The sequence below is a fragment of the Trichosurus vulpecula genome, chromosome 4, assembly GCF_011100635.1.
Source record: "Trichosurus vulpecula isolate mTriVul1 chromosome 4, mTriVul1.pri, whole genome shotgun sequence".
Classification (NCBI taxonomy): Eukaryota; Metazoa; Chordata; class Mammalia; order Diprotodontia; family Phalangeridae; genus Trichosurus; species Trichosurus vulpecula.
This window is the reverse complement of record NC_050576.1, coordinates 180,744,440-180,759,683: the sequence shown is the minus strand read 5'-3', so window position 1 is coordinate 180,759,683 and position 15,244 is coordinate 180,744,440. Positions and strand designations below refer to the sequence as shown.

General features: G+C 43.7%; 1 protein-coding gene across 2 annotated transcripts in view; it reads right to left on the bottom strand.

The window, feature by feature from the left end:
- MPP3 (membrane palmitoylated protein 3) overlaps positions 1-15,244 on the bottom strand; it is a 48,411-nt gene that overhangs the window by 9,743 nt on the left and 23,424 nt on the right. For both annotated transcript variants that reach the window (XM_036756337.1, XM_036756336.1), the window contains 6 exons: positions 15,151-15,192; positions 12,804-12,959; positions 12,636-12,716; positions 7,233-7,326; positions 6,878-6,986; positions 1,987-2,109 (listed from right to left, as the gene is read on the bottom strand). In XM_036756337.1, the coding sequence (XP_036612232.1) occupies positions 1,987-2,109; positions 6,878-6,986; positions 7,233-7,326; positions 12,636-12,716; positions 12,804-12,959; positions 15,151-15,192 (605 nt within the window). The remainder of the gene's footprint in view (positions 1-1,986; positions 2,110-6,877; positions 6,987-7,232; positions 7,327-12,635; positions 12,717-12,803; positions 12,960-15,150; positions 15,193-15,244) is intronic.

The following is a 15,244-nucleotide window of genomic DNA, read 5'->3' as shown; positions in this document are numbered from 1 at the left end:
TCCCCAGAGTCCAGCACAGGGCTTAACAGAGCAGTAGGTGCAGAGCAAAAGCTTGTTGATTGATTTTTTGAGAGGATGCTCAAATCTCTTCAATGAGAATTCTGCCAAAGCACCAGGCGTCTCAGCCAAGGTTATGTTAGCATCTGGCTAGAAAAGGGATTTGAGCCAAATATAGCAAAGGGGAGAGAACACAGGATGTGGCTGCGTCTAAACCCCAACCCGCTCACTTATCACCTAAAGAACCTCAAATGAGTCAGTCTCACTCTCTGGTCATTAGTTTTTCTTTGTAAAACGAGGGGCTTGGGCTAAATGCTCTCCTCTCCAGTTCCGATTCCAGGAATATTACTTCAGTCTGCAGCATCCTCTGATGCTGTAGACTGTTTTAGAAGACAGAGGACTTTATTCTGGTCCAAGATCTGTGGGGAGGGGGAAGCGGGGAAGGGAAAGAGGAAGAAGGGAAGGAGGAGGGGGAGAGGGGAGAGAGAGGAGAGAAAGAGAGAGAGAGGAGAAAGAGAGAAAGGGTAAGAGAGGCAAGAGAGAGAATGGGAGAGAGGGAGGGGAGAGAAAGAGAGAAGGGGGAGAGAGAAAAGAGAAGAAAAAGAAGAGAGAGAGAGGGAGAGATGGAGAAAGAGAGAGCAGAAGGAGAGAGAGAGAAGAAAGGGAGAAAAGATAGAGAGAAGGAGGAAAGAGAGAAAGGGAGAGAGGGAGGAGAAAGAGAGAGAGAAGGAGAGAGAAGAAAGAGAAAAGGAGGGAGGAGAGAGATGGAGAAAGGAGGGAGAGAGAGGAAGGAGAGAGAGAAGAAAGGGAGAAAAATAGAGAGAGGGAGGGGAGAGAAGGAGGGGAGAGAGAGAAAGGGAAAGAGGGAGAAGAGAAAAAGAGAGGGGAGAGAGAAAAATAGAGAGGAGAGAGAGAGAGAGAGAGAGAGAGAGGGAGGGAGAGAGAGAGAGAGAAGACAGATAATAGTCAACTAGCATTTACTAAGGACTTACTGGGTACAAAAAACTACATCAAGCACTAGGGATACAAAGAAAGGAAAAAAACCAAACCAAACAAACTAACTGCCACCAGTCCCTATTTTTAAGAAGCCTACATTTCTGTGTGTGTATATGTGGGGTAGACAGGGAGAAAATTGTGTGTCACTGTAGATTTAAAATTTAATTCAAGTACTAATTCAGAATAGAATGAATATTTGACTTTGGTATGGAGCTCAGCACATTCATTTATCGCTTGTTACATTCTGAGGATCCCAAAATTCACCTAAAACTTAGAGCTGGTAGGGACCTGAGAGGCCCTCTAGTCCAACCCGTCTTTTACAAAGGATGAAAATGAGTCTCAAAGAGAGGAAGTAACCCTGCCCCGAGATCAACAGTCTGATTCAGAGGCATTCAAGGTGGCACAGTGTATCCTGTGTGTCCAGAGCACTGGACCTGGAGTCAGGAAGACCTGAATTCAAATCTCGCCCTAGCCACTTACTGCTGAAGGGATCCAGGGCAAGTCACTTAACTTCTGTCTGCCTCACTTTCCCTATCTGTAACATAATAACAGCACCTACCTTTCAAGGTTGTTTTGAGGAATAAACTGAGTCAATATTTGTACAGTGCTTCTCAAACCTTAAAGTGCTATATAAAATACTAGCTAATTCAAAGATCTGGGTTACAATAACAGGGAGCGTCCTACCTTGCCCATCCCCCTCAACACAGAAACCACGAAGGTGGCTTTCTAAGGGAGAGTAGGAACTCACCAAAGGCAAAGCTTTCATCCTGTGCCTAGAGAGGCCCTGGGGGGCAGGGCCTTAACTCTCTCCAACTGAACCAGCCAGCTTTTTTAGGCTTCTCTCGAGGTGCACTTTATAAAGAAGGTCTTATATAGGAAGCAACTTTCTCTCCTCTCCCAGGGGCCCTTGGGATGTCTTTCCACACAAAGGTCACTCAGCAGAACTTTGACCAGCAGGCCTCCGGAAGAGAGAATACAAAAGTGTTAACTCACCAGTGAACCTGATGTTTCCTCAGAAGTTGGTGACATTGGTGAGTTCCTCTTTCCCTCTTGGATGCAAGGCTTTACAAATATAATGTAGGGTTTGAACTCGGGGGTCCTCAACTGTTTCAGTGCCTGCGAAAGGGAAATGGGGAAAGGGAGAGGGGCTGTGATTACAAAGCAGTATTTTTTAACCTCTCCCACAGAGCACCCCCTTGACATCAGCACGAAGACAAAGACTTCATTCAACTCCGTAGACAAGGCAATAGCTTCCTGGCAGTGATATTTCTATCCCTCCTCAAACCTCTTTTCCTTCAGCAATAGGACTCTCAGAATCAGAGAGCTGAAAAGGAGCAAAAAGTCTGTTTTTGTTGGGTGCTTTTAAGGAAGTTTCATTGGTTTTGGTCCTAGGTCTGGTTTTTTTTTTTTGTTTTTGTTTATTGCTTTAAAGGTTGAGTGACTTGCCTAGGGTCACACAGCTAAGCACTTGAGGCTAGATTTGAACTCAGGTCCTCCTGACTCCAGAGCCAGTGCTCTATGCGCTTCACCACCCAGCTGCCCCCATGCCTGTTTTTAATATACTAGAGTATGGTTTCTGAAAGACCTGATGGATGTCTAAATCACCAGGTAATAAAATACTAGTTATTATGGAATCATAGATTTAGAGCTGAAAGGAGCCTTGGAGGCCATTTGAGTCCAAGTTCCTCATTTTACCGATGCACAGAAAGGTTAAGTGTGTGACTCTGGGCAGGTCACTTAACCTAGTTCTGTACCTTGGTTTCCTCATATGTAAAACTGGGATAATAATAACACCCACTCCACAGGGTGAGATGAGATTATATATGTAAAATGTTTTGTAAACCTTAAAGCACTTTATAAATGCCAGCTACTATTAATTCTGGCCTTTTAAGCACAAATTAGCCCTCTCCCTATACCTCTTAACAGCCTTCCAATCAAGAAATCCCTTGATGTTTATTTTTATTTGTGTGCATCTTACTGGGATGCCTCATTGTGACATTGAGTTGACCATGTGTTCTTAAAGGCAATGACAGTAAAGCATAAGCTTTGGGAGGTGCTATCATGCTAGAAAGGCTTTGAGGATGGTTCTGGAGACAACTGTAACTGGACAAACCCAACTAAGTAGAAAGAAGTTCAGCATCTGTAGGATGGCCACTTGGTGATGAATTCTTTGGCCATGGCAACCCATGGAACAAAAGGAAATACAAAATGGCCCTCAGTCCTGTAACCCCATACCCTCTATACTCCAGCAACAGTAGCAGAGTGATAGAAAGGGGGACAGAATATGCTAAAAAGAACACTGTCCTCAGACCAGCTTTAAACATTTACTTAGCTGCTCATAGTTACAGGAGGATGTGAACACGGAGGATGGGGCAGGCACAGATGGGAAGAAACACCCACATCAGAGAGAGCCCAGATTTTCTGGAATATTGAAATGTACATGAATATACAACTTAATAAAAGGTACCCTACTAATGCAGGACTTGTCACAAGCCCAACAAGCCCAACAAAGTACAACATAAATGTTAACTATTATCACTATCATCATAGTGTTATCATCATCATCATCATCATCAACCCTGGATGACATTTTACTCTGTGCTCTTCCAAGAAGACAAATTTTGCTAAAAATCGATCCCCTCAAAAAGGAAAATTACAGGTGCTGGAGGGGCTGTGGGAAAATAGGCACATTAATGCACTGTTGGTAGAATTGTGGATTAATTGGTCTGGACATTCTGGAAAACAATTCAAACCTATGTCCCAAAAGTTACCAAACTGACCTACATATCACTACTAGGCCTATGCCTCAAAGAGATCAATAAAAAAAGAAAAGGACCTATACGTACAAAAATATTCACAGCAGCTCTTTTTATAATAAGGAGAAACTAAAGGAGTGCCCAACAACTGGGGGATGGCTGAACAAATTATGGTATGTGAGTACAATAGGGTAATACTGTGCCTTAAGAAATGACAAAAAAAGAGGATAGTTTCAGAGAAATCTAGGAAGACATGAACTGATGCAGAATGAAGTGAGCAGAACCAAGAAAATGATGTATACAATAACAACAACACGATGAAAATGAACAACTATGAAAAACTTAAGATCTCTAACCAGTGCAATGACCAACTATGATTCCAAGGGAGTCAGTGATGATACAGGATGCTGCCACCTTTTGACAGAGGGGTGATGGACTCAAGATGCAAATATGGTGTGTATTTCTGGATATGGTTAATGTGGGAATTTGTTTTAGTTGTGTGTATTTGTCATAAGGATTTTGTTTTTTTATTTTTTTTAATGGAGTTCGTTGGTGAGAGAGAAAAATAAATGCTAGCTAATTGAAAACATAATAAATAGATAGATGGATAGATGGATGGATGAATGAATAAAATTCATAAGCATTTACTGAACACCTGCAATGCACCAGGTATTGTGCTAGGTGGTGGAGACACAAAACCAAAAATGTAACAGTCTCTGCTTTCAAAAAGTTTACAAAAAGGGGTATGAAGATGGGTAAATGAAAGGGTTAAATAAGATTTCCAGGGGACAGGAATAGTTTTAATCTAAGTATGAGAACAAACTGGTGAAACATGTATGTAGCTAGTTAGTGGTTTCTCTACAAATAATGGTACTAAATACAAATGAATCTTATTTATTCACTAAAGCAAAGGGTCTCTCCTTGTGCAAACTTTGGTGGAAAGGGTTAAAATCTATGTGTGCTGATTAAGAATAAGAATAATAAAGCTGTATGTATTTACATAGAACCTATAACTTAGATTTTTCATTAATTCTCCCTGCCAGTCCCTTAAAGGATAGACTTCTCCTACTTTATTGGCATTTCCAGCTTTATACAATAAACATGTCTTGGTAAATTTGTAAAGTAAGGTGAATCCTATTTTCCCATTGGTTTCTGTTAGGAAATATATGTGTTCCTATGAGAAAGAGGAGGATATAAGAGAGACTAGGTTACAATCTTGAAAGATGCTCGCAAGGAAGGGGTAAATATGGTGGCAAAGCCGCGAGGTGCCAGAGGTTCAGTATTAGCCATGCTTCTGAAGCATCTTCTGTCTTTCCCTTCTTTTTACTTTTCCTTCACCCTTCCTGGCCTAGGAGCCATAACCAACCATTTGTGAACCTGAGACCAGTGACACAAAGTGTGTCCTCACAAATGGTGCAAGGGAGACCACAGGGGCAAGGGGATGGGGCAGCTATCTGGGTTTATCTGCCAGTGTGCCATCTGGTAGCTTCCTATTTTAACTAATTATTCTTGTTAAGTGCCAAGTTCAGGGGCATCTAGGTGGCACAGTGAGTAGAGCACTGGCCCTGGAGTCAGGAGGACCTGAGTTCAAATCCGGCCTCAGACACTTGACACACCTACTAGCTGAGTGACCTTAGGCAAGTCACTTAACCCCAATTGCCCTGCCTTCCCCCCTCCAAAAAAGTGCTAAGTTCAGTTGTTTCTTAAATTGCTAGAAAGAACTAGTGGCAGCCTCCAAATTTGGGGGGTGGTGGTTCTGGGCCTCATGGCTGGGAAAAGCTGGCTAAACTTGGAGCCAGAGGACCACAGTTCAAATTCTAACTATGTATGCCAGCTATTACCTGTGTGACTTTGGGTAAGTCACACAATAATATTTAAGCCTTGAGGCTTAATGTTTCATGTTGTTGTTGTTTAGCTACGTCCAATTTTTCATGACCCCGTTTGGGATTTTCTTGGCAAAGATGCTGGAGTCATTTGTCTTTTCCTTCTCCAGCTCATTTTACAAATGAGGAAACTGAGGCAAAGGGGGTTAAGTGACTTGCCTGGGATCACACAGCTAGTAAGTGTCTGAGGCCAGATTTGAATTCAGGAAGATGAGTCTTCCTGATTCTACCCACTGCACCACCTATCTACCCTAATCCTAGAGGTAATAGGGAGTTATTGGGGTATACTGAGTAGGGTAGTGATGTGGTCAGCCTTGCATTTTGGGAAAATCAGTTTTCAGCTGTGTGGAAGAGGATGGACCGGAAAGGGGAAAGGCTTGAGGCAAGAAAAGACCAATCAGAGACTATTACAATGGTTCAGAACAGGGGAGAAGCAATAAGGGCCTGATCTAAGATGGTGATTATACAAGTAGTGAAAATAAATGTGAGAGGTGAGAGAAAGAGAGGGAAAAGATTTGGCAACTGACTGGATCTGTGGACGTGGGGATAGGATGAGCAGCTGAGGAGGACACCCATGTTGTGAGAACCTAGGTGACTCAAAGGATAGTGGTGCCCTGGATAGTAATAAGGAAGTTTGGAAGAGGGGTGAGTTTGGAGGGAAAGACAGTGGGATCTGGGTCCCAGGCTATCAATGCCTACCCTTCCTGTGTGAGTCCCTCTGCCCCTTACAAAATAAAAATGGAGTAGGAGAGATGTTACCCTTTACTGCCTCAACTGCAGAGCCCACCCTCTCTGGGGCACCTGCTGGGGTCACAAAGTGATCTAGGGGCAGTACTGATGTAGGGAACTCCATCACCTGTGGAGCTACAGGGGGTAACAGTTAATTTAGGATTTAACTGTCCTAAGCCACCCAGAAGAGTTGGGGAGTTTCTGTTGCAGTAGAAGTGGAGAAGGGAAGACTATTGGGGGTTAAAGGTGGGGTGGTGGTATTGGAGACAAGCCATTCTATGGCAGAGACAGTGGGATGCAGCCTGCCTTCCCACCCACTGGCTGGTTCATCACACATCCCCTGGGTGTGTGAATCAGGCCACAGATCCCTAGGGAAATACCATTGCCCCAACATTAAAGATGACAGCCCTAGTCAGCAATTCCTGAACTGCCAAGTCCATAAAACAAGTTTCTATTTCTAAAAAAAAAAAGTGGTGGTAATAAAAAAGTTGTTACAAGACTGGTCCCATAACTCACTTCTGGCTCCACATCGACCAAACAAACTTTGTTTTGGGCCATAACAGACTGAATCGCCTCCAGGCTGGTACCGTAGAGATTTTCTTTGTATTCTCCATGCTCCAGGAATCTAAAACATCAAAGGAGAAAGACATTTACTTCCAGAGATCTCTGACATTGACCAAGAAAACTAAGGAAGTTCATCCAAAATTGACCTCTCCTCCACTTTTCCCTTGGTTCCCTTTCAAGAAATACATTCAAATTTCAGGGAATATGGGAATGCAGGGCAGAAAACACACACGTACACACACACACACACACACACACACACACACACACTCATATCTATTAGACAAACCTGGTCCCACCAACCTACTTGTTGTGGTGCAAATCAGCCTCAAATGCTTGTTTAGAAACAAAATTATATTCCACTCCCTCCTTTTCATGACTCTTCCGGGTCCTGGTTGTATCTAAAACACAAAGTGAGAGATCGTGGAGTGAGTTTTAAGAAACCCAGTTCCGTGATCCTTTCCAGAATTTGGAGCAACTCACACCATCCACATGAATATAAATACTTAAAACATTATCAAGGGAACTGATTATGTTGAAATAAAGATGGGATTTTTCCTATTCAAGTTCATGGATCCCCTGAAATATATCCATGAATCCCTTAGAATTAAGAACCTAGAACTAGATGGTTTCCAGAAAACTAGCTCTAAAGAAAATTACTGTAAAAGTGAGAACTCTTTCCCACTGACTTTCATTAGCACTGCAGGATATATTTTTCTGGCTCAAGAAACCTGATTCCTAGGTTTAACCAAATCACATAACAAAAGGATACAACATATGATCTAAAGAAGAAACAGAATAATGGCTGGAATACAGCCTTCTGGGTCTAATTGGAAGCTCCATCTTGCTGGCCGCTTAGCCAGTCCTGAGTGCCATATTGAAATAAGGTGGGGCAGCCACTTAAGTGGGAACAGACACAATCTTTAAAATGAGAAAGGAAGGAAGGAAGGAAGGCAGGAAGGAAGGAAGGAAGAAAGGAAGAAAGAAAGGAAGGTAGAAAGGTAGGAAGGAAGGAAGGAAGGAAGGAAGGAAGGAAGGAAGGAAGGTAGAGAGAAAGGAAGAGAGAAAGGAGAGAAAGAGGGAAGGAAGGAAGGAAGGAAGGAAGGAAGGAAGGAAGGAAGGAAGGAAGGAAGGAAGGAAGGAAAGAAGAGCTGAATTTTTTATGCTAGCCCAAAACTGGAAACAAAATAGGTGTCCAAGGATTGGACAATGGTTAATCCATTTGTTTCATTGTGTGGTGCCATTAAAGGAAAGAGGGCTATATTTGAAGTCAGAGGACCTGAGTTTGAATTCCATCTCAGCCTCTTGTTACCTGAGTGGCCCTGGGGAAGTCACTTAACCTTTCTGATCCTGTTTCCTTAAGTATTTAATGAAGAAGTTAGAGGGAAAGGGAAGTGGAAAAGTATTTTTATAGTATCTATAATATGCCAGACAGGGCAGTTAGGTGGTGCAGTGGATAGAGCACTGGGCCTGGAATCAGGAAGACTCATTCTTCTTCATGAGTTCAAATCTGACCAAATCTGGTCAGTAACTACTAAAGTCGTGGTTCTTTGTCTCTTACTTAATTCAGAGTTCAGCTGGCCTGTAATGGATTAAATTTTTAAAATCTAGCTCTTCTCACCTCAAGGGAGTTTTCTAACCTTGGGGAACGTGTGAGAAAGCAAAGGAGTTTGGGCCGTGCTGGGATTCAGTAGGTTAGCACCAATTCAGTAGAACCGGTACCTAGTTTTAGGTTGGGTTTTGGGAACTACACCTGCCTCAGCAGCAGCAGGGGTGCCACCTCAGCTCGGTTCCATGAAGGACCGGTTGTTAATTCATTTGAATCCCACCACTGAGTTTGGGCCTGATAGCTTTGCTCCACCAAGCTGTTCCTCAAGGATGTCTGGTTTGCTGTCCAAAAGTCCGGGCTGCTGTCTCACACTGGCATTCAAACAATGAGCACTTCTTAGTCTCATGAGAGGAGGGAGGTCATTGCTAGCCCCCATCACCAAACTTCCAGTCAATCATGTTGTCCCCTGCACCTCAGCTCTGTAACCAATCACGCTACCCTTAATCCCATGATGTCATCTACCCTGTCTTATTCTTTGTTCTGTACTCCTTAAAACCTATAAAATAAGAACTGCCCTTTTGCTTGGGGTCTTTGGCATTAATGGAGGCAATCCACTGACCCATTTGTTGACAGGTAGCATTCCCCAGCTAATAAATGTTATCTTGCCCAGAGATCTGCCTCAGTTTACCCTTTTGTTAAAATCTCAGAAAAAAAATGGCAATGGCATTTTAAAAAGTCATTGGTGAAACTTTAAAAGCTAGAAGAGATGCTGGTAGATCTTTATGACTTAGGGGCATAAAATACCTGAGCTGGAAGGGGCATTAGAGGTCATTATAGGCCAACTCCCTTAGTTTTACAGAGGAAGAAAATGAGTCTCAGGGTAGGGTAATGATTTGCCTAAAGAAACAAGTAATAGAATCAGGACTCATGACCTCCTGACTCCCAGAAGAACTTAGTCATCAGTTCTCTTCTTACCAGCTCAGCCTCTTCTCTAGGGATAATAGCATTTATAGACAAAAGCCTCCTCAACCCACCTCAGTTGCTGGAGCAATTTGTGCCCCAAGCACAGAATTCCAGTTCTCTTTGAAGAGACAATTTCAGGCCCAATTTCAGGCAGGCAATATAGCACAATGGAAAGGATATTGTTTCTGAAGTCGACGCATCTGAGTTTAAATCTCAACTCTGATACTTAATTTTTTTGTGGAGGGGGGAGACGAGGCAATTGGGGTTAAGTGACTTGCTCAAGGTCATACAGCTAGTAAATGTCAAGCAGCAGAGGCCAGATTTGAACTCAGGTCCTCCTGACTCCAGGGCCGGTGCTCTATTCACTGGGTCACCTAGCTGCCCCAACTCTGATACTTATTAGCGTGGCCTCCTGAGCCTCAGTTTCCTCATCTGTAAAATGTAGAGTTTGAACTAGATAGTATCTGCTGCATCCCTTCCAGGTCACCTGTGGCCTCGTGTGTGCAGCCCCCATTTTAGAAGCCAGCAACAAAACCATAAAAACCAGTTTTGAGGTTCAGCTCTGAGGGGCACAGATGGGGCTAAGTGATGCCCCAGCACAACTTTGCTTTCTAAGCTTCCTGTGCTATACCTGAGCTATAAAATACCTCCACCTTGTGATGGAGCCAGCCTGGAATTAGTCTCAGTCAAGAGAAGAGGGGAAAGTAGCAGTAGTTGATGATGATAATTATTATTTCTATTGTGCTCCGAGGTTTGCAATGTGCCTTACACATTGTCTTATTTGACCTTCACAACAACTCCAGGGCAGGTGCTATCCTTATCTGTGTTTAACAGATGATGACAAGGAGGTAAATCGAGGTAGAATGACTTGCTTGGGGTCACGCAGCTAACAAATGTCCGAGGCAGGATTTAAACTCAGGTCTTCTTGACTTGAAATCCTGTTCTTTATCCACGGTACCACCTAGCTGCCTCAGTAGCTCGATTTTCTATAGTAATTTAGGGTTTACAAGGCACTTTTTTCACAGCAGTCCCACTAGGTAAGTATTGCAAGTCATCCTTTTATGGATGAGGAAACAAGAAAAATTTCTTGGCTAAGATCAGACAGTTAGTATAGATAGTTCTTGATTTATGTAAGTGGACTGCTCCATAGACCTCTATGGAAAGTGAATTTTATGGAAAGTGAATTTGCCTTCAGAAGTGGGAAAGGGAGGGGGAAAGCAGGAAAAGCCCCCACCCATCCACCCTATAAAGGGAGGGAGCCGGCGCGTGGTTCAAGGACGTATGAGGGCTGGGACAGAGAATCAAGAGCAAGAGGATGAAGACTAGGAGCCAGGGCTTGCCAAATGGGGGACTGACCTGAACCTGAAATAATTTTCTATAGTTTACCGTGTGTGTGCGTGTGTGTGTGTATACACAAGAAATGAAATAGAGAATAGTGAATTTCAATTAATTAAATAATTCATTTAAATAAGATAATATAGTTATTTACCACATATTCTCCCACCCCTTGACAAGCTTCCTGTACTCCTTGGGCATATACGTATCACAGGCTTGGAACCCCTGCTATAGGCAGAAATAGAGAACCAACAATATCGAGTTGTGACTACACCTCCTGGAATTTATTGAGAATCAGCACTTTGGTCAGCAGCAGGCCTTTTCTCTGTGCCAATATCACACCACTTCTCTGGGGGAATGTCTTATTCTGGTTGTTTCATTGTTCCAGAAAGATTGATTTCCAATTAGGTTTAAAGTCCAGCTCTGGCACTTTATTATGTGCCTATAGACAAGTCACCTAAACTTTACAAACTTTAGTTTTCTCATCTGCCAAATAGAGATAATATTTGTACCACTTGATTCAAAGGGTTCATAGTACAATGCTTTTAGAGCTTGAAGGGACCACAGATACCATTTCATCCCAGCCTCTGATTTTACAGATGAGGAAACTAAAACCCAGGAAAGTTAGGTGACTTGCTCAAGGTAACACAGGTAGTAAATGTAAGAGACAGGGTTTAAAGCCAGATCCTGTTTCCAGAGCCATGACTTTTTCAACAGTACCAAGAGTTGGGGGCGGGGGTGGGGGGAACAACGGGAAGGGGAAAGTGCTATATAAACCTTAAAGCCTTATATAAATGTGAGTGTGTAACCTTCTTGCAGACAAGGACTGTATCATTTTTCTGCCTTTGTTTCTCCAGCTCCTAGCATAGCACTTGACACATAGTAGATGCTTGTTGAATTGATTTCAGTTCAGTTCAATTGAGCTGAGTTCGACTGAATGGAGTTACTGTTGAGACAAGGAAAGTCGGCAGTATAGGAGTTCCAAAATATTGGCCACCACCCGACCCAATTTTAGAGTGGAAGTGACTTCAGTGGGTATCTAGTCCACTTCCTCTCTGAGAAAGAGTCCTCACTAGGACACATCCAATGAAGGCTCATCTAGCCTTTGTTCGAAGGTTGCCAGTGAGGAGGAACCCACCACTTTCCAAGGCAGTCCATTCCACCATTTGCTGTAATGGTGAGGAAGTTTCTTCCAAGAGTAAACCCAAATTTGCCTCTATGAAACTTCCACAAATTGCTGCTCTGGGGTCTTGTAGAACAAGGACAATTTCTCTCCCACTAAGCAGGTGTCAAGTATTTAGAGAGGATTATCATGTGCTCCCCAAGCCTTCTCTTCCTCAAGCTAAACATCCCCAGTTCCTTTGCCTGATCCTTATGTGATACAGACTGGAGGTCATCCTGGTTACCCTCCTCTGGTCACTCTCTAATTTATCAGGGTCCTTTCTTAAATGTGTTGCACAGAACTGAATACAATATTCCCAATATTGACTCAAGTGGAGCTTGCAGTCCACAAAATATAGTATAGCTTTGTTAAGACTGCCCTCTGAAGAGGATGTTGTACTCAATGTATGTGGGAGAAGGTCTAAGAACCTTCCTGCTAATGCAGGAACTCCCCTCCTTCAATATCCCTGACAGTCTTCCAGCTTCTGCATGAGACAACCCAGCACCTACGATGGCTCCCTGCATGCAGAAGACACAATGTTTTCCACATTGAATTTCTGTGGATCATCTGGAGTTGTCATAATTCTGATTGTACCTGATTTTGGTCTCTACTGTCACTCAGATAACATGTAAAGTAGGTGACAATCAAACAAGGCTGACCAGAACCCACAACAGAGAAGAAACCCACAAACACCCTCTTACGTGGGACAGCAACGCCATATTGCTGGGGATTCTCAGCCACCACCTTCTGTTTTAGCTCATTCAGCCTGGCACCCACAGAACCTGCCAAAAATGAACATGAAGTTAACAAGAGACTCATCCCCCTTTCTTGAATCCCAGTGGTCCTGTTCCCTACAGGAAATCACTCACCAATTAGGACAACCAGTCGATGCCTCTCCCCAGGCTGATGCTGGTACTTGCTCACTTCTTCATAGGTCAGGAGCTCAGGAGGCTCTGGCACCTTGCCTTCATTTTGGCTGCTAGGTCTCTCTTTGCGGCTCAGCCTGAAGCTCCTCCGGAGCCCAGCTGAGGAGTGAGAAGAGAATATTATGCCAATCTGGATCCAGCTCAGAAGGAATTCTCCTAGCCAACACCCTCCAGCCTTCTCTCTTAGGGCATGAGATACCATCCTGCTTAAGTATGGGTGTGAGTGGGAAGACCCCAAAGAGAATGTTTCCCACTGGATGGAACCACCCCAATCTCTTGCCTCAAAGAGAATGGGAGTTTCTAAAGTCATTTAAAAACCTCACCCCTCTAACTTAGCCCCTCTTCCTGAGCAGTCCTGGAGGAAATCATTCAATTTATTGTGCTGGCTGGTCCACCATAAATTTTTGCTATCTTATCTCACTGCTGCAAGGAAATACTCTTCTCTAATTGTCTCACTATCCCTAATTATCATTGTTCCAAACCTCTTCTTTCCTCAAGCCTCCTATATCACCTCTTCCCCATTCCCTCTTAGCTGAGGAGCTCCACTTATGCTCGACTCCTCACTCTCCCTCACACCCCCTATCCAATCAGTTGCCAAGCATTGTTCATTCTGCCTTCACAACTTCTCTCCAGCTGTCCTCCTCTCTGCTCATATAGCCCAACACCCCAGTTCAGGTCCTTGTCATTTTTTCCTGGACAATTGCAATGTCCACTTAACTAGTCTCCCAACTTCATATCACTCTCCTCTCCAAATCATTCTCCATACAACCGCCAAGATACTGACCACCTATATTCCCAGAGCAGAGGTCTGCTCGTGTCATTCCCTGGCTCAGAAACCACCAGTGTCTTCTTATTTTTTTTTGCCCATAGGTTAAATTACGGACCCTTCTGTTTAGCATTTAAAGCCCTTTACAATCTGGCTCCAGCTGTCCTTTCCAGACTGACTGTGCCTTGCTCTCCTTCACATACAGGAAATTCTGTCTCCTGCTCTGAACCTTCTCACAGGCCCTCATGCCTAAAATACATGCATCCTCACTTCCACCTCTTAAAAGCCTTAGTTTCTTTCAAAGCACAGCTCAGACACCACCTCCCACAAGACACCTTTGCTAGTGCCTCCTACCCAGGTGTAATTACCTTGTGCTGACACTATAAATATTTTATATTTATTTAAATGTGCATATGCTGTTTCCAAAGCATTATAAGCTCCTTGAGGAGAAGTGGCTTTTTTTCTTCTTTATCTCCAGTGCCTACCACAGTAGCTGGCACATGGTGGGCACTTAAAAATGTGTGTCCTTCTTACACCCACAGGCCCTGGGTCTGAGATCACAGGGACTTCAGAAGCCAGCTGGCCCAGGGGCTCTTTGCCTTTCTGTGTGTAAAGGACCCCTGTGGCACTCCAGCAAAGCCCATGAAGACCTTTTCAAAAGTTAATAATTAAATTTTTAATAATTAAAGGAAATGCTAAATTTTAATTAGAAGTTAGTGAAAATAAAGATGTAAATTTTTCCCACTCAAGTTCATGGACACCCTAAAATCTATCTATGGACCCTAGGTTAGGAACCCCTGGTTTGAGGACTTCCAGTGAAGGGAAATCTACAGCCTCCCAAGGCAGCCCAGTTTACCTCTGCACAGTGCTAATTGCTGAGTCGTTTTTTTCCTTAATGTCAAACCTACATTTATTTGCCTCTTTGCACCTTCCAGCCAGTTCTCCTAGTTCTGCCCCCTGGGGCCAAGCCCACCAAGTCTAATCTCTGTACCCAGTAACAGCCGTTCCAGTTCTTTGAGGCAACTACCACGCACCAGCTTCATTTTTCTCTGCTCCAAACTAACTTAACCTGCCCCATCCCCCAGTTCCCTCAAGTAAAATTCAGGGGTGGGGAACCATGGCCTTGAGGCCGCATGTGACCCTCTAGGTCCTCAAGTGTGGCCCTTTGCCTGAATCCAAACTTCACAGAACAAATCCCCTTAATAAAAGGATTTGTTCTGTAAAACTTGGACTCAGTCAAAAGGCTGCACCCGAGGACCTGTAAGGCCACATGTGCCCTCAACCTACTCTAGATGATTCCTTAACAAAGCCCAAGAGAGGGAAGGTCCAATGAAGATGGGGTGGAAGGAACCTTTACAACTTCCTTGTCTGGGGCGACAGGGAAAGGAATGGAGGCAGGGCTCCACAGCCCCATCTCGAGTCTGAAGTCACTTCAGGTGGCTCTGCTTTTCCTTCCCTCTTGGACGTAACTGTATGAAGCATTGCCTACACCTGGGTCCTGAGCGAGAGATAGAGGGTCCTCACCGATGTAATGTCCATTGATGTAACCCTCGCAGTCACAGTTCTCTGTAAATGAAAGAGAGAAAAAGCACAGGGAAATGAGATCCAGGTAGAGCAG